At 42.1% G+C, this 27077-nt stretch overlaps 2 protein-coding genes across 5 annotated transcripts in view; both read right to left on the bottom strand.

The window, feature by feature from the left end:
- Positions 1 to 1251: 1251 nt before the first annotated feature.
- LOC109901066 (CD209 antigen-like protein E) lies at positions 1252 to 12550 on the bottom strand. Of its 3 annotated transcripts, none has more exons than XM_031837625.1 (6): positions 12179 to 12550; positions 11667 to 11774; positions 11414 to 11527; positions 2713 to 2837; positions 2520 to 2620; positions 1252 to 2210 (listed from the first exon to the last, which is right to left on the bottom strand). In XM_031837625.1, the coding sequence occupies exons 1-6, from the start codon at positions 12279 to 12281 to the stop codon at positions 2039 to 2041; spliced, it is 723 nt and encodes a 240-aa protein (XP_031693485.1). In that variant the 5' UTR covers positions 12282 to 12550; the 3' UTR covers positions 1252 to 2038. The 3 variants fall into 3 exon arrangements, with proteins under 3 accessions (XP_031693485.1, XP_031693486.1, XP_031693487.1); XM_031837626.1 differs by having other exon boundaries at positions 11414 to 11530; positions 11673 to 11774; XM_031837627.1 differs by having other exon boundaries at positions 11673 to 11774.
- A 7640-nt stretch (positions 12551 to 20190) lies between these two features.
- Positions 20191 to 27077, bottom strand: part of LOC116376532 (C-type lectin domain family 4 member E-like) — a 30053-nt gene continuing 23166 nt past the window's right edge. For both annotated transcript variants that reach the window (XM_031837630.1, XM_031837631.1), the window contains exons 5-7: positions 22596 to 22720; positions 22403 to 22503; positions 20191 to 20500 (exon numbers count right to left, since the gene is read on the bottom strand). In XM_031837630.1, the coding sequence (XP_031693490.1) occupies positions 20329 to 20500; positions 22403 to 22503; positions 22596 to 22720 (398 nt within the window). In that variant the 3' untranslated portion in view covers positions 20191 to 20328. The remainder of the gene's footprint in view (positions 20501 to 22402; positions 22504 to 22595; positions 22721 to 27077) is intronic.

Below are 27077 nucleotides of genomic sequence, written 5' to 3'. Positions count from 1 at the left end.
ACACATCTGCCACGCTAATCCTCAACACTGGAGCTCCCCAGGGGTGCATGCTCAGTCCCCTCCTGTACTCCCTGTTCACCCATGACTGCACAGCCAGGTACAACTCCAACACCATCATTAAGTTTTGCAGATGACACAACAGTGGTAGGCCTGATCACAGACAATGACGAGACAGCCTATATGGATGAGGTCAGAGACCTGGCCGTGTGGTGCCAGAATAACAACCTATACCTCAACGTAGCCAAGACTAAGGAGATGGACTGTGGACTACAGGAAAAGGAGGACCGAGCAAGCCCCCATTGTCATCGGTGGGGCTGTAGTGGAGCAGGTTGAGAGCTTCAAGTTCTTCGGTGTCCACATCAACAACAAACTAGAATGGTCCAAACACACCAAGACAGTTGTGAAGAGGGCACGACAAAGCCTATTCCCTCTCAGGAAACTAAAAAGATTTGGCATGGGTTCTGAGATCCTCAAAAGGTTCTACAGCTGCAACATTAAGAGCATCCTGACTGGTTGCATCACTGCCTGGTACAGCAATTGCTCTGCCTCTGATCGCAAGGCACTACAGAGGGTAGTGCATACGGCCAAATACATCACTGGGGCTAAGCTGCCTGTCATCCAGGACCTTTACATCAGGCGGTGTCAGAGGAAAGCCCTAAAAATTGTCAAAGACCCCAGCCACCCTAGTCATAGACTGTCTCTCTACTACCGCATGGCAAGCGGTACCGGAGTGCCAAGTCTAGGACAACAAGGCTTCACAACAACTTTTACCCCCAAGCCATAAGACTCCTGAACTGGTAATCAAATGGCTACCCGGGCAATTTGCATTGTGTGCCCCCCCCAACCCCCCAAACCCTCTTTTTACACTGCTGCTACTCTCTGTTTATCATATATCCATAGTCACTTTAACTATACATTCATGTACATACTACCTCAATTGGGCCGACCAACCAGTGCTCCCGCACAATGGCTAACCGGGCTATCTGCATTGAGTCCCGCAACCCACCACCCACCAACCCCTCTTTTACGCTACTGCTACTCTCTGTTCATCATATATGCATAGTCACCATTACCATATCAACATGTACATACTACCTCAATCAGCCTGATAGGCCTGACTAACCGGTGTCTGTATGTAGCCTCGCTACTTATATTGGCTCGCTACTGTATATAGCCTGTCTTTTTACTGTTGTTTACTTACCTATTGTTCACCTTACACCGTTTTTGAGCCTGTAAGTAAGCATTTCACTGTAAGGTTGTATACACCTGTTGTATTCGGCGCACGTGACATATAAACTTGGATTACATTTGATAGATACGAGCACAGTGAAAAATCATGAATTCGTATAATTGTATAATAACTTGTTCCAGGGAAAATGGCTAAATATAGCACAAAATAATAAGATAAAGAGTTTGTCTCGTTAATCAACAGGCCATTTCAAAATATACATAGGGGATATTTGGGTGTCTGTGAATCCGGAGACGACGAGACCCAATAAATCAAGGCATCAACATTATAGAAATGAGCACAGCGAAAAATCATGAATTCACCCCTCTGGATCCAGTGTCTAAGGAGAACTGCCAGAATGACTCTCTGTATGAACCATTTAAAATACTTCTGTTGCAACAGAAAAGCCCCAGTACCCACCTGGCTCTGAAGGCAGGCTAAAGCAAACACTCAAAGCTTTTGAAAGATTTCAAGTTGTATTTGAACCCAGGTCTCACACTTATCTGATCTGCAACTATCAGCAGTCGACTGTACTGACTTAACAACATCATACTGGTCCCTTCTATCTGTTCTAATGCAGCTGTTTACTTTTAGTGTTGTTGTGTCTCAATCATTGTCTGTGTCTGATGTGTCCATCATGTAACTACTGAAGACAGGAAGCTACTAATGCATCCCAGGAAGTACTGTAAATGGGAATTTGATTCATATATTCAGAATGAAAAGAACATAAATGAGTAGGGATGGAGACAGAATGAGAGAGGGAGAGTCAGAGAGAGAGATAGAGAAGGGGAGATGGTGGATGGGTAGTTGTTACAGTAGGTTATTGTTACACAACTCACAAATCCAGCCACGTTTTTGTGAACAATTTAAATCATTCCATGTATTTTCAGGCTGATCTTGTCCATTTTGTAATTCAACACAGTCCTCCTCCGGTAAGGTTGAAACACTTCGTCCATTATTAGGCTGGCCGATTATCCAGTAACTATGTTAACAACACAGAGAACCAGACAGTCACACTGTCAGTAAAACATCATCCTAAATAAAATACATAATGCCTGTGTTTCTTCAGCTTTAAAGCCACACGCTGTCAGATGTGGGCCACCAACAAAAAGTAAAAAACATACTGTATATATAGTGTTTCTTGAAGAAAATAATGCTTGGTTTCTATAATTCATCTATAGAGCTCATTGAATGACATCTATGAAGGGAAACATTTGTTTTTATGAAGATGATCTGAAGCAATATCATTTGCTTTCAAAGTCTCCATATCACAACTGGTCAAATCTCTCACCTTGTTCTCAGTGGTGTGCCGTCAATCCATTTCCAGGACCCCTCAGTCTCTCTGTCACTCAGACCGATCCAGAATTTCTTGTTGAGGCTAAAGAGAAATCTCTGTTGTTGAGAAAGATAAATGAACACTGATCAAAAGATGTTTATCATGTCTCTCTCTGTATGTATTTATCTCTCTCCCCCCACTCTCTCACCTGTTTCTCTCTGTTGTTTACGATCACCAGGTCAGCTCCTCTCTCCACACAGTCCTGTCTGCTCTCACTCCAGGTTTTTCTCTCAGAAGAGACGAAGTACCAACAGGATTCAAACTTGTTCCAGTCTTCAGAACAGGTTAGTTAAAACATTCATTGGCATCTCATTATTCTTCACTCATTAATGAAAGAATACAAAAAAGCATTTTAGTACGCGTTCAGGGCCGTAACCAGGGATTGAGTTTCAATATCATTTTAAAAAATGCAACAAAAAAAAAGCTTTTTGGAGAACAACAAAAACAAGCAAAAGTTACCCCAGCCTTTATCACCTTGGCTGCTGTAGGTTCTTTCACCTCAGTTGATCTACAAACACACAGCCTAATAGCTATACAACATTAATGTTATACCCCGGAAAGGGGAGAAATATGAGAAATGAGTTACACTGACAAGTAGCGTCAGTCACTGTTCAGTCAGTTGTAGTATTGAAATGTGTAATTCATCATCTCTTTACGTAGATATGGCTTTTCTCAAATGACATTGCGTTCAGATTTGTATTACTAGGCATTACTAATCAAGCTCCGCACAAACAGATATCAATGGAGCACACAGATGATCATGTAATCACATTCACATGAATAATTTGAATATTACTAAGGATTCTGTATTAATATCAGTGATGTTGTGGTTAAAAAGATGTGTAATAGGTAAACTATAAACTCCGTGGTGATGAGATAAGAAGAACAACCAGTGATATAAAGGAAATGTAACTATTTTACACCTGCATTGTTAGCATTTTGAGTGCATTTAAATGTAGGCCTACGGGGAAGATAGGCCATGTGAATATGTTCCTATTTAAACACATCTTCTTTGCTTTTAGTTCCTATCTTCTTTGATACAGATTTAGTCAGGGGACCCCACATGGGACCCCAACCCTAAGTTTGGGAAACACTGTATTAACCTCTCTCCGCCTTGCTTCCTCTCTCTCTCTGTTTCCTCTGCTTCCTCCTGCATGCATTGCAGCCTCCATCAGCCTCACCACTGAGTGCCACATCACTGTCTGTCTCAGTAGCCTAATCTTTGTCAAGCAAAGTTCTTATGAGAGCTTAGTAGCCTATTTGTTGCTCCTGTTGAGGTGGGCTCCTTTTAACGTTACCATCTTACTTCATCCTTCTAGCTGGCTAAGTAATAATACCCAGAGCCCTTCAACATGACTTATACTACCCAGAGCCCTTCAACATGACTTATACTAGCAAGAGCCCTTCAACATTACTTATACTACCCAGAGCCCTTCAACATTACTTATACTACCCAGAGCCCTTCAACCTTAATTATACTACCCAGAGCCCTTCAACATTACTTATACTACCCAGAGCCCTTCAACATTACTTATACTACCCAGAGCCCTTCAACCTTACTTATACTACGCAGAGCCCTTCAACATTACTTACACTACCCAGAGCACTTCAACATTACCTACACTACCCAGAGCACTTCAACATTACTTATACTACCCAGAGCCCTTCAATCGTACTTATACTACCCAGAGCCCTTCAACTTTACTTATACTACCCAGAGCCCTTCAACATTACTTATACTACCCAGAGCCCTTCAACATTACTTATACTACCCAGAGCCCTTCAACCTTACTTATAGTACCCAGAGCCCTTCAACCTTACTTATACTACCCAGATCCCTTCAACATGACTTATACTACCCAGAGCCCTTCAACATTACTTAAACTACCCAGAGCCCTTCAATGTTACTTATACTACCCAGAACCATTCAACATTACTTATAGTACCCAGAACCCTTCAACATGACTTATACTACCCAGAGCCCTTCAACATTACTTACACTACCCAGAGCCCTTCAACATTACTTATACTACCCAGAGCCCTTCAACATTACTTATACTACCCAGAGCCCTTCAACATTACTTATACTACCCGGAGCTCTTCAACATTACTTACACTATCCAGATCCCTTCAACATGACTTATACTACCCAGAGCCCTTCAACATTACGTATACTACCCAGAGCCCTTCAACATTACTTACACTAGCCAGAGCCCTTCAACTTTACTTATACTACCCAGAGCCCTTCAACATTACTTATACTACCCAGAGCCCTTCAACATTACTTATACTACCCAGAGCCCTTCAACCTTACTTATACTACCCAGAGCCCTTCAACCTTACTTATACTACCCAGATCCCTTCAACATGACTTATACTACCCAGAGCCCTTCAACATTACTTATACTACCCAGAGCCCTTCAATGTTACTTATACTACCCAGAACCCTTCAACATTACTTATAGTACCCAGAACCCTTCAACATTACTTATACTGCACGGAGCTCTTCAACATTACTTATACTACCCAGAGCCCTTCAACATTACTTATACTACCCGGAGCTCTTCAACATTACTTACACTATCCAGATCCCTTCAACATTACTTACACTACCCAGAGCCCTTCAACATTACTTATACTACCCTGGGCCCTTCAGCATTACTTATACTACCCAGAGCCCTTCAACATTACTTACACTACCGAGATCCCTTCAACATTACTCACACTACCCAGAGCCCTTCAACATTACTTACACTACCCAGATCCCTTCAACATTACTTACACTACCCAGAGCCCTTCGACATTACTTATACTACCCAGATCCCTTCAACATGACTTATACTACCCAGTGCCCTTCAACATTACTCACACTACCCAGAGCCCTTCAACGTTACTTATACTACCCATAGCCCTTCAACATTACTTATACTACCCAGAGCCCTTCAACATTACTTACACTACCCAGAGCCCTTCAACATTACTTATACTACCCAGAGCCCTTCAATGTTACTTATACTACCCAGAACCCTTCAACATTACTTATAGTACACAGAACCCTTCAACATTACTTATATAGCACGGAGCCCTTCAACATGACTTATACTACCCAGAGCCCTTCAACATGACTTATACTACCCAGAGCCCTTCAACATGACTTACACTACCCAGATCCCTTCAACATTACTTACACTACCCAGAGCCCTTCGACATTACTTATACTACCCAGAGCCCTTCAACGTTACTTACACTACCCAGAGCCCTTCAACATTACTTACACTACCCAGAACCCTTCAACCTTACTTATACTACCCAGAGCCCTTCAACATGACTTATACTACCCAGAGCCCTTCAACATGACTTATACTACCCAGAGCCCTTCAACATTACTTATACTACCCCATTGCCCTTCAACATTACTTACACTACCCAGAGCCCTTCAACATTACCTATACTACCCAGATCCCTTCAACATTACTTATACTACCCAGAGCCCTTCAACGTTACTTATACTACCCAGAGCCCTTCAACATTACTTAAACTACCCAGAGCCCTTCAACGTTACTTATACTATCCAGAGCCCTTCAACCTTACTTAAACTACCCAGAGCACTTCAACGTTACTTATACTACCCAGAACCCTTCAACATTACTTATAGTACCCAGAACCCTTCAACATGACGTATACTACCCATAGCCCTTCAACATTACTTATAATACCCAGAGCCCTTCAACATTACTTATACTGCCCGGAGCTCTTCAACATTACTTATACTACCCGGAGCCCTTCAACATTACTTAAACTACCCAGATCCCTTCAACGTTACTTATACTACCCAGAACCCTTCAACATTACTTATAGTACCCAGAACCCTTCAACATGACTTATAGTACCCAGAGCCCTTCAACATTACTTACACTACCCAGAGCCCTTCAACATTACTTATACTACCCAGAGCCCTTCAACATTACTTACACTACCCAGATCCCTTCAACATGACTTATACTACCCAGAGCCCTTCAACATTACTTACACTACCCAGAGCCCTTCAACGTTACTTATACTACCCAGAACCCTTCAACATTACTTATAGTACCCAGAGCCCTTCAACATGACTTATACTACCCAGAGCCCTTCAACATTACTTACACTACCCAGATCCCTTCAACATGACTTATACTACCCAGAGCCTTTCAACATTACTTATACTAGCCAGAGCCCTTCAACATTACTTATACTACCCAGAGCCCCTCAACCTTACTTATACTACCCAGAGCCCTTCAACATTACTTATACTACCCAGAGCCCTTCAACATGACTTATACTACCCAGAGCCCTTCAACATTACTTATACTAGCCAGAGCCCTTCAACATTACTTATACTACCCAGAGCCCTTTAACCTTACTTATACTACCCAGAGCCCTTCAACGTTACTTACACTACCCAGAGCCCTTCAACATTACTTACACTACCCAGAACCCTTCAACCTTACTTATACTACCCAGAGCCCTTCAACGTGACTTATACTACCCAGAGCCCTTCAACATTACTTACACTACCCAGATCCCTTCAACATTACTTACACTACCCAGAGCCCTTCGACATTACTTATACTACCCAGAGCCCGTCAACATTACTTATACTACCCAGAGCCCTTCAACATTTCTTATACTACCCAGAGCCCTTCAACGTTACTTATACTACCCAGAGCCCTTCAACATTACTTATACTACCCAGAGCCCTTCAACATTACTTACACTACCCAGAGCCCTTCAACATTACTTATACTACCCAGAGCCCTTCAATGTTACTTATACTACCCAGAACCCTTCAACATTACTTATAGTACACAGAACCCTTCAACATTACTTATATAGCACGGAGCCCTTCAACATGACTTATACTACCCAGAGCCCTTCAACATGACTTATACTACCCAGAGCCCTTCAACATGACTTACACTACCCAGATCCCTTCAACATTACTTACACTACCCAGAGCCCTTCGACATTACTTATACTACCCAGAGCCCTTCAACGTTACTTACACTACCCAGAGCCCTTCAACATTACTTACACTACCCAGAACCCTTCAACCTTACTTATACTACCCAGAGCCCTTCAACATGACTTATACTACCCAGAGCCCTTCAACATGACTTATACTACCCAGAGCCCTTCAACATTACTTATACTACCCCATTGCCCTTCAACATTACTTACACTACCCAGAGCCCTTCAACATTACCTATACTACCCAGATCCCTTCAACATTACTTATACTACCCAGAGCCCTTCAACGTTACTTATACTACCCAGAGCCCTTCAACATTACTTAAACTACCCAGAGCCCTTCAACGTTACTTATACTATCCAGAGCCCTTCAACCTTACTTAAACTACCCAGAGCACTTCAACGTTACTTATACTACCCAGAACCCTTCAACATTACTTATAGTACCCAGAACCCTTCAACATGACTTATACTACCCATAGCCCTTCAACATTACTTATAATACCCAGAGCCCTTCAACATTACTTATACTGCCCGGAGCTCTTCAACATTACTTATACTACCCGGAGCCCTTCAACATTACTTAAACTACCCAGATCCCTTCAACGTTACTTATACTACCCAGAACCCTTCAACATTACTTATAGTACCCAGAACCCTTCAACATGACTTATAGTACCCAGAGCCCTTCAACATTACTTACACTACCCAGAGCCCTTCAACATTACTTATACTACCCAGAGCCCTTCAACATTACTTACACTACCCAGATCCCTTCAACATGACTTATACTACCCAGAGCCCTTCAACATTACTTACACTACCCAGAGCCCTTCAACGTTACTTATACTACCCAGAACCCTTCAACATTACTTATAGTACCCAGAGCCCTTCAACATGACTTATACTACCCAGAGCCCTTCAACATTACTTACACTACCCAGATCCCTTCAACATGACTTATACTACCCAGAGCCTTTCAACATTACTTATACTAGCCAGAGCCCTTCAACATTACTTATACTACCCAGAGCCCCTCAACCTTACTTATACTACCCAGAGCCCTTCAACATTACTTATACTACCCAGAGCCCTTCAACATGACTTATACTACCCAGAGCCCTTCAACATTACTTATACTACCCAGAGCCCTTCGACATGACTTATACTACACAGAGCCCGTCAACATTACTTATTCTACCCAGAGCCCTTCAACATTACTTACACTACCCAGATCCCTTCAACATGACTTATACTACCCAGTGCCCTTCAACATTACTTACACTACCCAGAGCCCTTCAACATTACTTATACTACCCAGATCCCTTCAACATTACGTATACTACCCAGAGCCCTTCAACGTTACTTATAGTACCCAGAGCCCTTCAACATTACTTATACTACCCAGAGCCCTTCAACATTACTTATACTGCCCGGGGCTCTTCAACATTACTTATACTACCCAGAGCCCTTCAACATTACTTTAACTACCCAGAGCCCTTCAACGTTACCTACACTACCCAGAGCCCTTCAACATTACTTATACTACCCAGAGCCCTTCAATGTTACTTATACTACCCAGAACCCTTCAACATTACTTATAGTGCCCAGAACCCTTCAGCATTACTTATACTGCACGGAGGTCTTCAACATTACTTATACTACCCAGAGCCCTTCAACATTACTTACACTACCCAGAGCCCTTCAACGTTACTTATACTACCCAGGACCCTTCAACATTAATTATAGTACCCAGAGCCCTTCAACATTACTTAAACTACCCAGAGCCCTTCATCGTTAAATATACTACCCAGAACCCTTCAACATTACTTATACTGCCCGGAGCTCTTCAACATTACTTATACTACCCAGAGCCCTTCAACATTACTTACACTACCCAGAGCCCTTCAACATTACTTATAGTACCCAGAACCCTTCAACATGACTTATAGTACCCAAAGCCCTTCAACATTACTTACACTACCCAGAGCCCTTCAACATTACTTATACTACCCAGAGCCCTTCAACATTACTTATACTACCCAGAGCCCTTCAACATTACTTACACTACCCAGATCCCGTCAACATGACTTATACTACCCAGAGCCCTTCAACATTACCTACACTACCCAGAGCCCTTCAACATTACTTACACTACCCAGAGCCCTTCAACATTACTTATACTACCCAGAGCCCTTCAACCTTACTTATACTACCCAGAGCCCTTCAACCTTACTTATACTACCCAGATCCCTTCAACATGACTTATACTACCCAGAGCCCTTCAACATTACTTACACTACCCAGAGCCCTTCAACATTACTTATACACTACCCAGAGCCCTTCAACATGACTTATACTACCCAGAGACCTTCAACATTACTTATACTACCCAGAGCCCTTCGACATTACTTATACTACCCAGAGCCCGTCAACATTACTTATACTACCCAGAGCCCTTCAACATTACTTCTACTCCCCAGAGCCCTTCAACATTACTTACAATACCCAGATCCCTTCAACATGACTTATACTACCCAGTGCCCTTCAACATTACTTATACTACCCAGAGCCCTTCAACATGACTTATACTACCCAGAGCCCTTCAACATTACTTACACTACCCAGATCCCTTCAACATGACTTATACTACCCAGAGCCCTTCAACATTACTTATACTAGCCAGAGCCCTTCAACATTACTTATACTACCCAGAGCCCCTCAACCTTACTTATACTACCCAGAGCCCTTCAACATTACTTATACTACCCAGAGCCCTTCAACATTACTTACACTACCCAGATCCCTTCAACATTACTCCACTACCCAGAGCCCTTCAACATTACTTAAACTACCCAGAACCCTTCAACATTACTTATAGTACCCAGAACCCTTCAACATGACTTATACTACCCAGAGCCCTTCAACATTACTTACACTACCCAGAGCCCTTCAACATTACTTATACTACCCATAGCCCTTCAACATTACTTACACTACCCGGAGCCCTTCAACATTACTTATACTACCCAGAGCCCTTCAACATTACTTATACTACCCAGAGCCCTTCAACCTTACTTATACTACCCAGAGCCATTCAACATCACTGCAATAGAAGTCTCTGCTTCATAATCCTACAGACATGATGACAGATTACTACTAATGTATTGCTTATTTATTTCAAATGAATGGAAATTCTGCTATTCGTTCACATTGTGTTATAGCAATGAGTTTGTGACGTATTGACTGTAAGAGTAACGCATTGATGTTATGGATACCTGTGTGATTTTGACTCTGTTACTGTGTTTGTGGAGGGTAATCGGAAAAAACATGACTGACTGACTCATCTATAAGCGACTATTTAATAGTTTTGTACTCATTCTCAGAGATTCAACTTGTATTTGTTTGGGGATGTCTGTAGACACGGCAGGAGATGCTGGTTTTTAAAATGTACTTTTGTCTGGCATCTCGCAAACACAGTCAGCAGCGTCTCTAGTGTCTACTTGAGCGGACTACGAGCTGAGGTAGGTCGTTTCACGTCTCAGGCCCTCGGCCAGTGCTGTGAGAGGGAGGAGTTAGCCATTTGAGAAAGTGGTGAAAGTGCTGCTTAAAAGGCAAATCCAGGATGCATTGGCAAACTTAACAAACCGATGTTCTTGATTCCACTCGTTTTCAAAGACAAGCGATTAGAACTCAGTCAGATCAAGAATCTATTTTATTCATTTTTGTCATTAGAAACAGTTACTGAGGTCAGCACCTCAATGTCCTCATGTAGCTACGGCCCTGTGCATATCGAACATGTAGAGTTAATGTTATGATCGAGTGTTAGGTAAACTCACCAGGATTAGAGAACTTTTCCATCATATAGTCTTTCTCCTTCTGGAGCTGGTCTCTCTCTATAATCAGGTCGTTGTAACTGGTCGGTAGCTGGTCTCTCTCTTCAGTCAGACTGTCTGCTAAAAGAGGACAGAATATATTGGATGTGGTTTGCCAGTCATTTAAACATGTCTAACATAGGAAGCACTTAGCTAAACAGAACAAAATTCATCGGTTGTCAAAGTCTGATATAATGTAATGATTAAATAACCATACACTCACAGACTAGTCGCAGGGAGATGTTGAGAGCGACTTGTAGAACACACAGCATCCCAAAGCCTACAGCAACCATCCCGTAGAGTCTTCTCCCTGAACCGTCAGGTGCTGGGGAGATACACACTGGTGTGAAAACACACGGACACATAGCAGAGTGCAGTTTCAACATGATCAGCTACAAGAGGATCGTTTCTCACAGCTGTCTTGTGGTATTTTATGTATTTTATTAGGATCCCCTTTAGCTGTTGTGATAGCAGCAGATACTCTTCCCTGGGGTCCTCAGGAATTGACTGTATCAGAATGACATGTCGGAACCTCTGAATACACTGAAAACATACATGCCTTTGCATATTTAAATGTGGGGTAAAATAATAACTTTTCCACTGGGACTTTTCTGTTTTTGAGTCATGTGTTTTTATGTCTTGGTCGTTCATTTACTCTCTGTGGGGTGAGAGGGGGCCCAAAGCTTCTGTGTGTGTGTGTTTGTGTGATAGAGATTTCTGTGTTCTTACCTGAGGGATGTGTCTCAGTTGTCACTCTCCTCATTGCTCCATTCTGGTTTCCTTCAATAACCTTGTCAATTTCAACAACCTCTTTGTTGACGTAGTCATCCATCTTAACTAACTGTTTGATAACCTTTCTAACAGACTTGTAATGGTAATATCTACTGTATGATTCCAACTGTACTGACAAGTAGTTCAGTCGTAGCTCTGATGTGTGACTTCACCTGGTACCTCTATGAGCTCTGTCTCTGGTCCACTGCAGTTGATATAATGTTGAGTATCCAACCACCTTCAAACAGGAACATAGACCTGACAGGATCATCTAACCGAGTGATAGAACATGACAGCTGCAGGACAACAAATAGTGACAAGTGCAACCTTTCAGCCAATCACTTTGTGAGAAATGTTGGTTGTTTCCGCAGCCTTCAAACGGGGGGCACGTTATGGTGCAAACTCTTTACCGCACTGATGACCATTTAGGGGCATTTATTTTGTAACAACTCTGTCTCTGTGCGAAATCAGTGTGAAGAGATATTATGAAGTTTCTGTGGAAAATGTCTTCATCAGAGGATTTAAAGGGAACTTCACTTGTGTGTTGTGTGTGCGTGTGGCCTGCGTGTGTCTGCATGCGTCTTGTACAGTATGTGTGTGTGTCTGCATGCATCTTGTACAGTATATGTGTGTGTCCTCTCAGTACAGTTCTGCCCTCTGTCTGTGTCCAACTGGAGGTGACACTGTTTTAACTATCTAATCACATTCAATCAGAAAGCTGGTAGACCTTGTTAAATGACATTGTACCTTTATTTATTCATCTGTGCCTTTGTGATTATTATTATTAAAGAGATAAACGTATGCTAATAATTGGACATGAAAAGATCTACAAACGTTTTACTAAACATAGGTCTATGCTGGAAACGTACACGTTTCTAATAAAAACAATTCTGACGTGTATTTTACAGAGTACAGTATGCTTTCCTCTGAATCTTCACATCACAATGTTTTTTGTTTTCTCTCTCTCTCCTTGATTCACTTGACATGTCTTCTTCCTCTACAGCTAACAGGGTGAAAAAATAGATTCAAGGTTCACGTTTATTTCACATATTTTATTTTATTTCCACTTAACAATAGCATAATGGAGATTTCAGTAGGGAACATTTTGCTCCCATCCATCACCAGCTCTTACATTAGCTCTTTCAAAAACATGGCAGTTGTCATGTTCCAATTGTTGATCTCATGACCATGTATTAGGTAAACAGATTCGAGAACTTTCAATTAAGATCACTTCTTTATATATTTGGATTTATTTGATTTAACCTTTATTTAATTAACTAGGAAAGTCAGTTAAGAACAAAATCTTATTTGCAATGACCGCCTACCAAAAGGCAAATGCCTCGTGCGGGGACGTGGGCCTGGTAATAAAATAAGAGTGTCCATGGTTGAGTCTTTGAATGAAGAGATTACGTTTTCTGCAGCGAACTGAAAAGAGGAGCGATCCAGGGATGTGTGTGCGCTTTGGGGACCTTTAACAGAATGTGACTGGCAGAACGGGTGTTGTGTAAGGAGGATGAGGGCTGCAGTAGATATCTCAGATAGGTGTAGGCCTAAGAGGGTTTTATAAATAAGCATCAACCAGTGGGTCGTGCGACGGGTATACAGAGATGAACAGTGTACAGAGGAGTATAGAGTGCAGTGATGTGTCCTATAGGGAGCATTGGTTGCAAAGCTGATGGCTGAATGGTAAAGAACGTCTAGCCACTCGAGAGCACCCTTACCTGCCGATCTATAAATTATGTCTCCGTAATCTAGCATGGGTAGGATGGTCATCTGAATCAGGGTTAGTTTGGCAGCAGGGGTGAAAGAGGAGCGATTACAATAGAGGAAACCAAGTCTAGATTTAACTTTAGCCTGCAGCTTTGATATGTGAGAGAAGGACAGTGCACCGTCTAGCAATACTCCCAAGTACTTGTATGAGGTGACTACCTCAAGCTCGAAACCCTCAGAGGTAGTTATAACACCTGTGGGACGAGGGACATTCCACATGACCTTTGTTTTTGAGTTTTTCAGAAAAAGGTTTAGGGTAGAAAAAGCGTGTTGGACACTAAGAAAGCTTTGTTACACAAAATCCAGGTTAGGGGCCAGCTGAGTATAAGACTGTATCGTCTGCATATAAATGAATGAGTGAGCTTCCTACTGCCTGAACTATTGTTGATGTAAATTGAGAAGAACGAGGGGCCTAGGATTGAGCCTTGGGTTACCCCTTGGTGACAGGCTGTGGCTGAGACAGCTACATTTCTGACTTTAAACACTGCACTCTTTGAGAGGAGTAGTTAGCAAACCAGGCCAAAGACCCCTCAGAGACACCGATACTCCTTAGCCGGCCGTCAAGAATGGAATGGTCTACCGTATCAAAAGCTTTGGCCAAGTCAATAAAAATAGCAGCACAATATTGTTTAAAATCAAGTGCAATGGTGACATCATTGAGGGCAGTTAGGATCAGTTTGATCTCCCCTTTAAATAAAGGACGCACAGTGGCTGACTTCCAAGCAATGGGAACCTCCCCAGAGAGAAGAGAGGTTAAAAAGCCTGGATAAAGGCTTGGTGACGATAGGGGAAGCAACCTTAAAGAAGAAAGGGTTTAAACCATCTGACCCAGATGTTTTTTGGGGTGAATGTTAAGGAGTGCCTTTAGCACTTTGGACTCAGTGACTGCCTGCAGGGAGAAACCAAAGCACGCAGCCTGTTTTTATTTGTCCATTTTTAATTATTTTCGAATAAGTGTTTTATTTTCTAATAATAGTTTTAAGTGAGGTGTGTTCCGCCTCATTCATTCACATACAAGTTGTCATTTTTACTTTTGCGGACCAATTCATTTTTTAGACGTTTCTGACCCGGACAAAATTCCCCAAACACTTCTCAATTGTTTGTGCAGTTCAAGTCTGCAGACATTTGCTCATCTGCCGTCCTGCACACACATGTTCATATTTTCCACCTGTCGCCTGCATCGCAATCCAAGTTGTTTTTGTTACCAATAATAACTTTTGAAATGTGTGCGTTTCTATCAAAGTGTCTTATTACGTTATAATAGTTTCTGCATGTCGTTTCAACTGTAGCTTAATATTTTTGTGTACATTCCTTATAACCGCGGACACGCGATGTAACGTTACTCATTTCATAACATTTATGATTTTATACTCAATGCTTAGGTAGCTAGCTACATTCTTCTATTAGCTCTGGAAAACAATGCTAATTGCGTCAGGGAAGTATGAGCATGTGTTGTATTTTGAAGCTACCCTGGACTTATGACTCCCAAGTGGCACAGCGTCTCAGTGCTATTACGTTATAATAGTTTTTGTGTGCCGTGTTATAAAGTTTCTACTGTAGCTCACAGTGTGTATATTTGTGTATATTGCTTATAACCGCGGACACGCTAGGACACGCTAGGTAACGTTACTCACCTTTTATGGTGTTATATTCAATCATGCTTATGTAGCTAGTTACATTCTTCTATAAGCTCTGTAAAACAATGCTAGATTAGTCAGAAGAAGATGTTGTATTTTGACGCTACCCTGGAAAAATGTTAAAATATCTTATAGCACTTGGTCGTTTTCTGAGTCATTCCACAAAGCTGTTTATCATGTCAGCCTTATCCCCTGCCCCCATTTTGAGGTTATAGTCAAGCACGCAGTCTGGTTTGATGTTTCTCTGTCTGGTTTGTTTCTCTCTCCCGTCAGGTGGTCCACCTTCCCTGTGGCCGACATGGTTGCTCTATGGACAGAGGAGAGGACATGGACGTTTAGCTCATTAGCTACGTACATAACAACACTTAATGGCTCAGAGTGGGAGTGCGAGGTTACGTGATTGACTGCCTGCACGCGTCATTTGCATCAATAAATCACGATCAGAAAATGTTTTGTGTGGTGTTGATATATTTACTATTTTATTCACGTTTTTCAATTACTGGTGATAAATCATGCATTCCGATTTTTGCATAGATTGTAAAAGGCACATAGTATGTGTGTAAAATAATGTTTTGAAGGTTGCACTGATTATGAGCTAAGCTAATTCCAGCTATGTGTGTGGAGCCATGTTTGTTGACATACAATGCATTCTGGGTTTCAATTGATCGTCTGTCGGACCAAAGATGCTATAGCAAACTGAGGTGAGTAAGAGTTCACAAATTTTTTGAGGACTTCCAGAAATGAATGGTGGGATGTGAACAACGGTAGATGACACACCCCTTCAACATGCATACTATAAACAGACCAAACTCATCTCGTCTTCTCTTATCTTCGGTTTCTGTGAGGAAAAAATGCATGGCTGCGCGCTGAAACTAATCGTCGGATTAGTTTCGATTTCTATCAAGTGTTTTACCTAGTTATTTTGATCAATGGTGAGCTCACCCGTGATGTGATTAATTATACATAGTAATTGCAATTAGCTAATGTCAGCCGAGAGTTGTAGTTTATGTCAGCCGAGAGTTAGAAAATATGACTGCTTGTGTTGGGTCAATCTTTCCTCAGTTAGCGCTAGGACAAATGTAGCCTACATTTATCCGGTTAGGATGATTGCGTTATGCTATATATACACTTCTGTGAATATCTGAACATTGCATCCAAAAATAAACATGCCCACATTTTGGACATAACTTTGTAAGGACTGTGTTTGTGTAAATAGTTTCTGAAAAAAGCTGATTGTTGCGTCATTTGAAACTGGCCGTTCTAAACGAGCATTCTAAATGAGTGTTCTAATCACACGGGGTGTGATCGTACGCTTCAGGGACCACTGTAGGATGATCACACCAGTGTGATGGTACGTGTGAAAGGGTTAAAGAGCTCAGCCATGTGCTTCTTGTCAGTAACATCCACATCATCAACATTAAGGGACATGGGCAGCTGTGAGGAGGAGGGTTTATTCGCTACTTCTTTAACTGTTTCCCAGAACAACTTGGGCTTAGACCCACAGAGAGAGAACTGCTCCTTAAAGTAACTAACTTTGGCCTTACGGATAGCCTGAGTGCACTTTTTTCTCATTTGCTTGAACGAGAGCCAGTCAGCTTGAGTATGCGTTTGCCAAGCCTTTCGTCAAATGCAATTCTTGAGGTGTCGTAACTCCGCAAGATCACGGTCGATCCAGGGGATGAACCTGTTTTTAATTCAAATTTTCTTTATGGGGGCGTGTTTGTTAACAATACCACAGAAAATATTAAAATAGAAGGTCCAAGGTCCACTTCTCTCCCACTGTCGCTTTTCTTTTCTAACTAGTGACTGATCTGTAGCTGGTCTCTCTCTTCATTCAGAGTGTTGGAGCTTGTCTGTAACTGGTCTGTCTCTTTCTAAAACTGGTCTCTGTCTTCAGTTTTGTAACTGGTGTGTATTTGGTCTCTTTCTGCAGGTGAGTTGGTCTTGTAAACTAAGAAGGCTCTTTCTGAAGGTGATTTGGTCTTAAAAACTAAAAATACTCTTTCTGAGTCACGCCCTGACCTTAGACAGCCTTTTTATGTCTCTATTTTGGTTTGGTCAGGGTGTGATTTAGGTTGGCATTCTATGTTCTGATTTCTATGTGTTCTATTTCTTTGTGTTTGGCCGGGTATGGTTCTCAAACAGGGACACCTGTCTAACGTTGTCTCTGATTGGGAATCATACTTAGGCAGCCTTTTTTCCCTGTTGTGATTGTGGGAAGTTCTTTGTTAGTGCCCCTATGGTCCTTATAAGCTGCGTGGTCTGTTTGGTATTTCTTTCTTTTGTTGTCGACATAAAAAAAATATAAAAAAATGTCTGTCACAGTCCCTCTGCAGTGCAGGGGCGGTTCCTCCTGCAGGCAGAGGAGGGTCGTTAGTGATTGGAGTCACCTGGGCTCAGGGTATTTAAACGGCTTCACTAATCACTCCTCTCTCTCTGCTCCTCCAGGTATGATCCTGTTTTGTTTGTTCCTTTGTAGTTTTGCATAGTTTTCACTCAGTCATTCACACACACAGATTCACGCATCCCTGCACTTTACAGACACCTTACATTATGATCCTTTCACACATCATTCCTTTTTCTTTGTTTAAAGTTAATAGTTTTGGTTTACAATAAAGAACCTTTTTGATTGGCCAAAACTTGTTGTTCATGTCCTCTCATTTTTGCCACAGGCTATGAGCCGGCCTGTGACAGTATGCTCACCACGCTGCACCTTGGTCTCATTCCGACGACGGCCGTGACAGTGAGTTGGTATTATAAACTAAGAAGCTCTGAGAGACCCGTTATCTGCAATAATTAAATCAGAGAACAACATAATGGCCGGTAATGTGTAGGAATTCTAACATTTACCAACAGTGGACAGACAGGCCTATGATCCCAGTCATTCAGACAACACATCAAGACTTATGAAGGGTCTCTTCCCTGTGTAATAAAATGTGTTTATAGTTGTTCTTTGCGTTGTGTGTATTTGTGTGTGTGTGTGTGTGTCACTCCCTGACCTGAGTATTCTTTGTTTTCTTTATTGTTTTGGTCAGGTCAGGGTGTGACATGGGTTATGTATGTGTTTTTTGTACTGTCTAGGGGTTTTGTAGGTTTTTGGGGTTGTTGACTATCTAGGTGTTTATGTCTATGGTTTCTAGATTGGTTCTCAATTAGAGGCAGGTGTGTATCGTCTCTAATTGGGAACCATATTTAGGCAGCCATCTTCTTTGGGTATTTCATGGGTTATTGTCTGTCTAGTTGCCTGTGAATGCACATTTTATAGTATTGCTTCACGTTCGTTTTGTAGTTCGTTTAGTGTCCATCTTTATTAAAATATATAACGCTTTGGTCTCCTCTTTATGACGAACGTGACAGTGTGTATTAGGTTGAGTTCCCGGTCCATTCTTTGGAGAAGTGTCTTCTACCTCTTTGTCTTGGTGCTGGTCTCATGGTCCCTCGGTGTCTGCACTGCCGTAGATGTCCACAATCATCTCCTCAGCTTCACTTCTGTCAAACTTGACCTTCTTGGTTACATCTGGCTTGTCATGAATGGCCTCAGACATCTCCAACAATGCATTGTGTTTTCTGACTATATACTATACAGCAATGTCTACTCAGGTTCTGAATCTATCACTGCCCCTGTGTCCATTTCAGAGACGTTTTTGATATGTTGTCCCCAGAAGAAAGGGAAATGTTAAAAGAGGAAGATAAAGTAACATGGTGGTTGAGGTTGGGACATGTTCTTTTCCTTTAAACATAGTGGTAGTGTAGACTTACCAGACCTGGGATGAAATACTATATGAGAATGGCTTGTCAAGGAACACTTCCAAAAGGACTAATTTGAGGTAAAAGGAGTTGGAACAGTCAACAAATAAAGACAGATTGATTTCTTATTGCTCACATTAATACATTGTACAGGATGTGAACAGGTGACTGACATTTCAACGTCAAGCTGACATCTTCATTAGAGTGACCTGACCATTGCACATAGATCCTATTTATAGCCTAGTGGCCCATTGAGACACAACAATGTAAAACAATTTATAATAACTTGTTCCAGGGAAAATGGCAAAATATAGCACAAAATAATAAGATAGAGTTTGTCTCGTTAATCAATAGGCCATTTCAAAATATACATAGGGGATATTTGGGTGTCTGTGAATCCGGAGACAACGAGACCCAATAAATCAAGTCATCAACATTATAGAAATGAGCACAGAGAAAAATCATGCATTCACCCCTCTGGATCCAGTGTCTAAGGAGAACTGCCAGAATGACTCTCTGTATGAACCATTTAAAATACTTCTGTTGCAACAGAAAAGCCCCAGCACCCACCTCCACCTGGCTCTGAAGGCAGGCTAAAGCAAACACTCAATGCTTTTGAAAGATTTCAAGTTGTATTTGAACCCAGGTCTTGCACTTATCTGATGTGCACCTATCAGGAGTCGACTGTACTGACTTTACAACCTCAGACTGGTCCCTTCTATCTGTTCTAATGCAGCTGTTTACTTTGTGTGTTGTGTCTCAATCATTGTCTGTGTCTGTGATGTGTCCATTTAATGACTGAAGACAGGAAGCTACTAATGCATCCCAGGAAGTAAATGGGAATTTTATTCATATGTTCAGAATGAAACAAACAAGTAAGGATGGAGACAGAATGAGAGAGGGCGAGTCAGAGAGAGTCATAGAGAGAGAGAAGGGGAGATGGTGGATGGGTAGTTACAGGAGGTTATTGTTACACAACTCACAAATACAGATACTTTTTACTGCACAATTTATATAATTCCATGTATTTTCAGGCTGGTCTTGTCCTTTTCTTAGTACAGCACAGTCCTCCCCCGGAAAGGTTGAAACACTTCCACCATTATTAGGCTGGTCGATTGTCCAGTACCTATGTTAACAACACAGAGAACCAGACAGTCACACTGTCAGTAAAACATAATCCTAAATAAAATACATAATGCCTGTGTTTCTTCAGCTTTCAAGCCACACGCTGTCAGATGTGGGCCACCAACAAAAAGTAAAAAACATACACTGCTCAAAAAAATAAAGGGAACACTAAAATAACACATCTTAGATCTGAATGAATTAAATATTCTTATTAAATACTTTTTTCTTTACATAGTTGAATGTGCTGTTGAAATCACACAAAAATTACAAATGGAAATCAAATTTATCAACCCATGGAGGTCTGGATTTGGAGTCACACTCAAAATTAAAGTGGAAAACCACAGTACAGGCTGATCCAACTTTGATGTAATGTCCTTTAAACAAGTCAAAATGAGGCTCAGTAGTGTGTGTGGCCTCCGCGTGCCAGTATGACCTCCCTACAATGCCTGGGTATGCTCCTGATGAGGTGGCGGATGGTCTCCTGAGGGATCTCCTCCCAGACCTGGACTAAAGCATCCGCCAACTCCTGGACAGTCTGTGGTGTAATGTGGCGTTGGTGGATGGAGCGAGACATGATGTCCCAGATGTGCTCAATTGGATTCAGGTCTGGGGAACGGGCGGGCCAGTCCCTAGCATCAACGCCTTCCTTTTGCAGGAACTGCTGACACACTCCAGCCACATGAGGTCGAGCATTGTCTTGCATTAGAAGGAACCCAGGGCCAACCGCACCAGCATATGTTCTCACAAGGGGTCTGGGGATCTCATCTCGGTACCTAATGGCAGTCAGGCTACCTCTGGCGAGCACATGGAGGGCTGTGCGGCCCCCCAAAGAAATGCCACCCCACACCATGACTGACCCACCGCCAAACCGGTCATGCTGGAGGATGTTGCAGGGAGCAGAATGTTCTCTACTGCGTCTCCAGACTCTGTCACGTCTGTCACGTGCTCAGTGTGAACCTGCTTTCATCTGTGAAGAGCACAGGGCGCCAGTGGCGAATTTGCCAATCTTGGTGTTCTCTGGCAAATGCCAAACGTCCTGCACGGTGTTGGGCTGTAAGCACAACGCCCACCTGTGGACGTCGGGCCCTCATACCACCCTCATGGAGTCTGTTTCTGACCGTTTGAGTAGACACATGCACATTTGTGGCCTGCTGGAGGTAATTTTGCAGGACTCTGGCAGTGCTCCTCCTGCTCCTCCTTGCACAAAGGCAGAGGTAGCGGTCCTGCTGCTGGGTTGTTGCCCTCCTACGGCCTCCTCCTCGTCTCCTGATGTACTGGCCTGTCTCCTGGTAGCGCCTCCATGCTCTGGACACTACGCTGACAGACACAGCAAACCTTCTTGCCACAGCTCGCATTGATGTGCCATCCTGGATGAGCTGCACTACCTGAGCCACTTGTGTGGGTTGTAGACTCCATCTCATGCTACCACTAGAGTGAAAGCATTCACAAGTGACCAAAACATCAGCCAGGAAGTATAGGAACTGAGAAGTGGTCTGTGGTCACCATCTGCAGAACCACTCCTTTATTGGGGGATGTCTTGCTAATTGCCTATAATTTCCACCTGTTGTCTATTCCATTTGCACAACAGCATGTGACATTTATTGTCAATCAGTGTTGCTTCCTAAGTGGACAGTTTGATTTCACATAAGTGTGATTGACTTGGAGTTACATTGTGTTGTTTAAGTGTTCCCTTTATAATTTTTTTGAGCAGTGCATATATAGTGTCAAAAAAATTACTTTTTTTGCTTCTTTAAGAAGATAATGCTTGGTTTCTATGATTCATCTATAGAGCTCATTGAATGACATCTATGAAGGGAAAAATGTGTTTTTATGAAGATGATCTGAAGCAATACCATTTGTTTTCAATGTCTCCATATCACAACTGGATGGTCAAATCTCTCACCTTGTTACCAGTGGTGTGCCGTCAACCCATTTCCAGGACCCCTCAGTCTCTCTGTCAGTCAGACCGATCCAGGCTCTCTTGTTGAGGGCAAATAGAAATCTCTGTTGTTGAGAAAGATAAATGAACACCAATCAAAATATGTTTATCATGTCTCTCTCTCTATGTATTTATCTCTCTCCCCCCACTCTCTCACCTGTTTCTCTCTGCTGTTTACGATCACCAGGTCTGCTCCTCTCTCCACACAGTCCTGTCTGCTCTCACTCCAGGTTTTTCTCTCAGAAGAGACGAAGTACCAACAGGAGTCAAACTTGTTCCAGCCTTCAGAACAGGTTAGTTAAAACATTCATTGGCATCTCATTGAATTTCAATATAATAAAAACAACTTTTCAATGGTTTTTGGAGAACAACAAAAACAAGCAAAAGTTACCCCAGCCTTTCTCACCTTGGCTGCTGTAGGTTCTTTCACCTCAGTTGATCTACAAACACACAGCCTAATAGCTATACAACATTAATGTTATACCCCGGAAAGGGGAGAAATATGAGAAATGAGTTACACTGACAAAGTAGCGTCAGTGACTGTTCAGTCAGTTGTAGTATTGAAATGTGTAATTCATCATCTCTTTACATAGATATGGCTTTTCTCAAATGACATTGCATTCACATTTGCATTATTAGGCATTACTAATCAAGCGCCGCACAAACAGATATCAATGGAGCACAGAGATGAACATGTTGTCACATTCACTTGAATGATTTGAATATTACTAAGGATTCTGTATTAATATCAGTGATGTTGTGGTTAAAAAATATGTGTAATAGGTAAACTATAAACTCCGTGGTGATCGAGATAAGAAGAACAACCAGTGATATAAAGGAAATGTAGGACTATTTTACACTTGCATTGTTAGCATTTTGAGTGCATTTAAATGTAGGCCTACAGGGAAGATAGGCCATGTGAATATGTTCATATTTAAACACATCTTCTTTTCTTTTAGTTCCTAACTCATTTGATACAGATTTAGTCTGGGGACCCCACATGGGAGCCCAACCCTAAGTTTGGGAACCACTGTATTAACCTCTCTCCACCTTGCTTCCTCTCTCTCTCTGTTTCCTCTGCTTCCTCCTGCATGCATTGCAGCCTCCATCAGCCTCACCAATGAGTGCCACATCACTGTCTGTCTCAGTAGCCTAATCTTTGTAAAGCAAAGTTATTATGAGAGCTTAGTAGCCTATTTGTTGCTACTACTGAGGTGGGCTCCTTTTAACGTTACCATCTTACTACATCCTTCTAGCTGGCTAAGTAATACTAGCCAGCACCATTCAACATTACTTATACTACCCAGAGCCCTTCAACATTACTTATACTACCCAGATCCCTTCAACATTACTTATACTACCCAGATCCCTTCAACATTACTTATACTACCCAGAGCCCGTCAACATTACTTATACTACCCAGAGCCCTTCAACATTACTTATACTACCCAGAGCCCTTCAACATTACTTATACTACCCAGAGCCCTTCAACATTACTTACACTACCCAGAGCCCTTCAACATTACGTATACTACCCAGAGCCCGTCAGCATGACTTATACTACCCAGAGCCCTTCAACATTACATATACTACCCATAACCCTTCAACAGGACTTATACTACCCAGAGCCCTTCAACATTACTTATACTACCCAGAGCCCTTCAACATTACTTATACTACCCAGAGCCCTTCAACCTTACTTGTACTACCCAGAGCCCTTCAACATTACTTATACTACCAGAGCCCTTCAACATTACTTAGACGACCCAGAGCCCGTCAGCATGACTTATACTACCCAGAGCCCTTCAACATTACTTATACTAGCAAGAGCCCTTCAACATTACTTATACTACCCAGAGCCCTTCAACATTACTTATACTACCCAGAGCCCGTCAGCATGACTTATACTACCCAGAGCCCTTCAACATTACATATACTACCCATAACCCTTCAACATGACTTATACTACCCAGAGCCCTTCAACATTACTTATATTCTATTCTATTCTTTCACATTGTGTTATAGCAATGAGTTTGTGAGGTATTGACTGTAAGACTAACGCATTGATGTTATGGATACCTGTGTGATTGTGACTCTGTCTGTTACTGTGTTTGTGGAGGATAGAGAGAATAAGAGAATAAAGTAGACGGCACGTGTCAACATTTTGATTTATGGCCCTGTGTCCAGATGACGTGTACATGTGCAAATATGGGCCTCCGGCCAGGACATCCTGTTCCTGTTGTCGCGTGTTAGACGCGTGTTAGAGGGTGTGTTATTTTATATCTATATTGCATCTATTCCTTTGAAGTTGTCATGCTGATTGATGTCTAGGGACCTGGTTGAACTGGGAGCGGGTTCTGTGTTTTAACTTTTGAAAGAGTATGGCCCCACACCCCCAGTTTTATTGCCCTTATGGTTGCTATCTATGAAGCAGGAATGTCCGGGGTATTGGCTGTGGCAGACGCATTATAAATAAAAGTCCAGAACAAGGCATGCGAACCCCCACCCGGGGTTAAACATTGATATTTCTAATCAGCTCCCGATGCCCCCACCCCGGTTGTAGACTAAATGTCTCGACATCCCCTCCTGTTGTTTGAATTCACTGCCTTTGTTCTCTAAACCAAATATACAGGGTGTTGCAAACATGACATCTCCCGAGAAAATGCCACCAAGGCCCTGTAAACTCATTCCGTACATTCTCTAGTTAGGGACAAAAACACGGAGTGAGTCTAGTGGAGCATATACTTTAACACTATGTTAGCACAGCTTTAGCGCAAACCCACAGGCCAACAGCCCCGAATATTTAGCTGCCAGGACCGATTAAAAAAAGAGTCTGTGAATCCCTCCTAATGGATATTTCTGAAGGCTACTGGATTGGGGAGCGACTGTTAGACGGGGATTCTCAGAAGCAAAATGAGCCCTGTCCTTTACGTAGCCCTTCACCATCACACAATTCTCGGTGTAAGTCCAAATAACCACATACCCAAGAATATTTAGATATTAAAAAACAAAAAAACAAAAACGACTTCGGAAGAGCCGTTGAAACAGATGCTATTCTACGTTTTTTGTACTAACGGCCTTACCCTAACTCCAAACTCCTGGCAGCAGTACCAGGACAGATAACAAAGGATTGTCTGTGAAGCCCTCCTCATGGATATTTCTGGAGTTGAGTAAGTGAAAAATATATTTTAAGATTTGTTTGAATATTATTGTGATATTATTGTAATATTAAACACGAGTTATTTGTGTTTTAAACGGGGGTGGACAACGATTTCTTTTAGGTATGTATTTCATGCTAAATGCACATATAAGTTAAAGTGTATATATTTCGTATAACTGTTAGATAATATTAGCGTTTTAATGTATATCGTATAACTGTTAATATTATCTGATGTTTGTTAGGGTCCCCATCATGTACGCAGCTTTTAAGAGGTTTAACTGATCTGGAACCGAACGAGTTAGATGGTGATTCGCAGACTCAAACCCCCGGCAGCCAATAGCCATCAACCTATTTTCGACGTAAGTCCAAATAATCACATACCCAAGAATATTTAGAAATTAAAAATCAAATAGTGTGCACCCTATATTAAAAGCTATTTTTGTATTTACAGCCGACATACAGCCAAGAAGGATAAAGGCATCGTTATGGACCCTGAACGACTTTGTTGGGACAACTGACACAACGGATGACTTGGATGCAATTCTCCCGTTCTGCACAAATGTTTTTTCCAGCACACCGAGAACAGAGAATTTAAACGTTCCGACAACTCCCCCGGGAACCTCCACCCACTCGCTACACATTCCAGGCCCCAACAAGCAACGCATAACGAGGGCTCTTGTACATTGCTCTGAATCAACACCTCCAGAAAGGTACTACTGTGCCGGGAACTTGAGGCTTCACGATTCGGCGCTCCATCGAGATGGTATGAAGTCATTATATATATATATTATTAGTTATACATAGTTTTATTATTTATACATTTTTAGGCTTGAATATGTTAAAACAAGGACAAATAATGTTTTTTCAGACTCCCACGAGACCGGCCCTGCAGAATCGGGAACACTAGATGAAAAAAGTCACGCCCCCCCCGGTTTCTGCGATTCGGCAGAACAGCCAGCGCTAAAAAAGCAGAGGTATTTTAACTATTGTAATAACATATTAACACATGTAATGACGCATACACTGACCGTTGTCTGCCTGTGCCTAACCATGCAAAACGATAGCTTGCATACTATGTTATAACCTTCCCCTCCCCCTGTCCTTCTGTAGATACTAATCGCACTGGTACAACCCCGTACGGGGGGCTGACTGAGATAACATATACACTGAACATATACACTGAAATTCCTAAAACACACACTCGACCCCCCCTTCTGGATGGGCTCCAAAGACAAAGAACTCTGTCAAGAACCAATGGGATACGGACACCAGGCTGGAGGGGACTGTCTATCACCTACAAGCAACCTACCAGAAGCCAGGACTACCAGAATCTACCTACGTCATTTCAATGTATAAAATGAACTGTACGACATGTGTCCGGTCTCTTTTTCCGATAGTTCCCTAAGAACTAGACGAATGGGGCCGTGCAGCACGTTTTGCCAGATATCATTACTCTTGAATAAACGGCCTTTACTATAC

This window comes from Oncorhynchus kisutch, linkage group LG12 (assembly GCF_002021735.2).
Source record: "Oncorhynchus kisutch isolate 150728-3 linkage group LG12, Okis_V2, whole genome shotgun sequence".
NCBI classification, from domain to species: domain Eukaryota; kingdom Metazoa; phylum Chordata; class Actinopteri; order Salmoniformes; family Salmonidae; genus Oncorhynchus; species Oncorhynchus kisutch.
The sequence above is the reverse complement of the archived record's forward strand: the minus strand, read 5'-3'. Positions and strand labels throughout refer to the sequence as shown.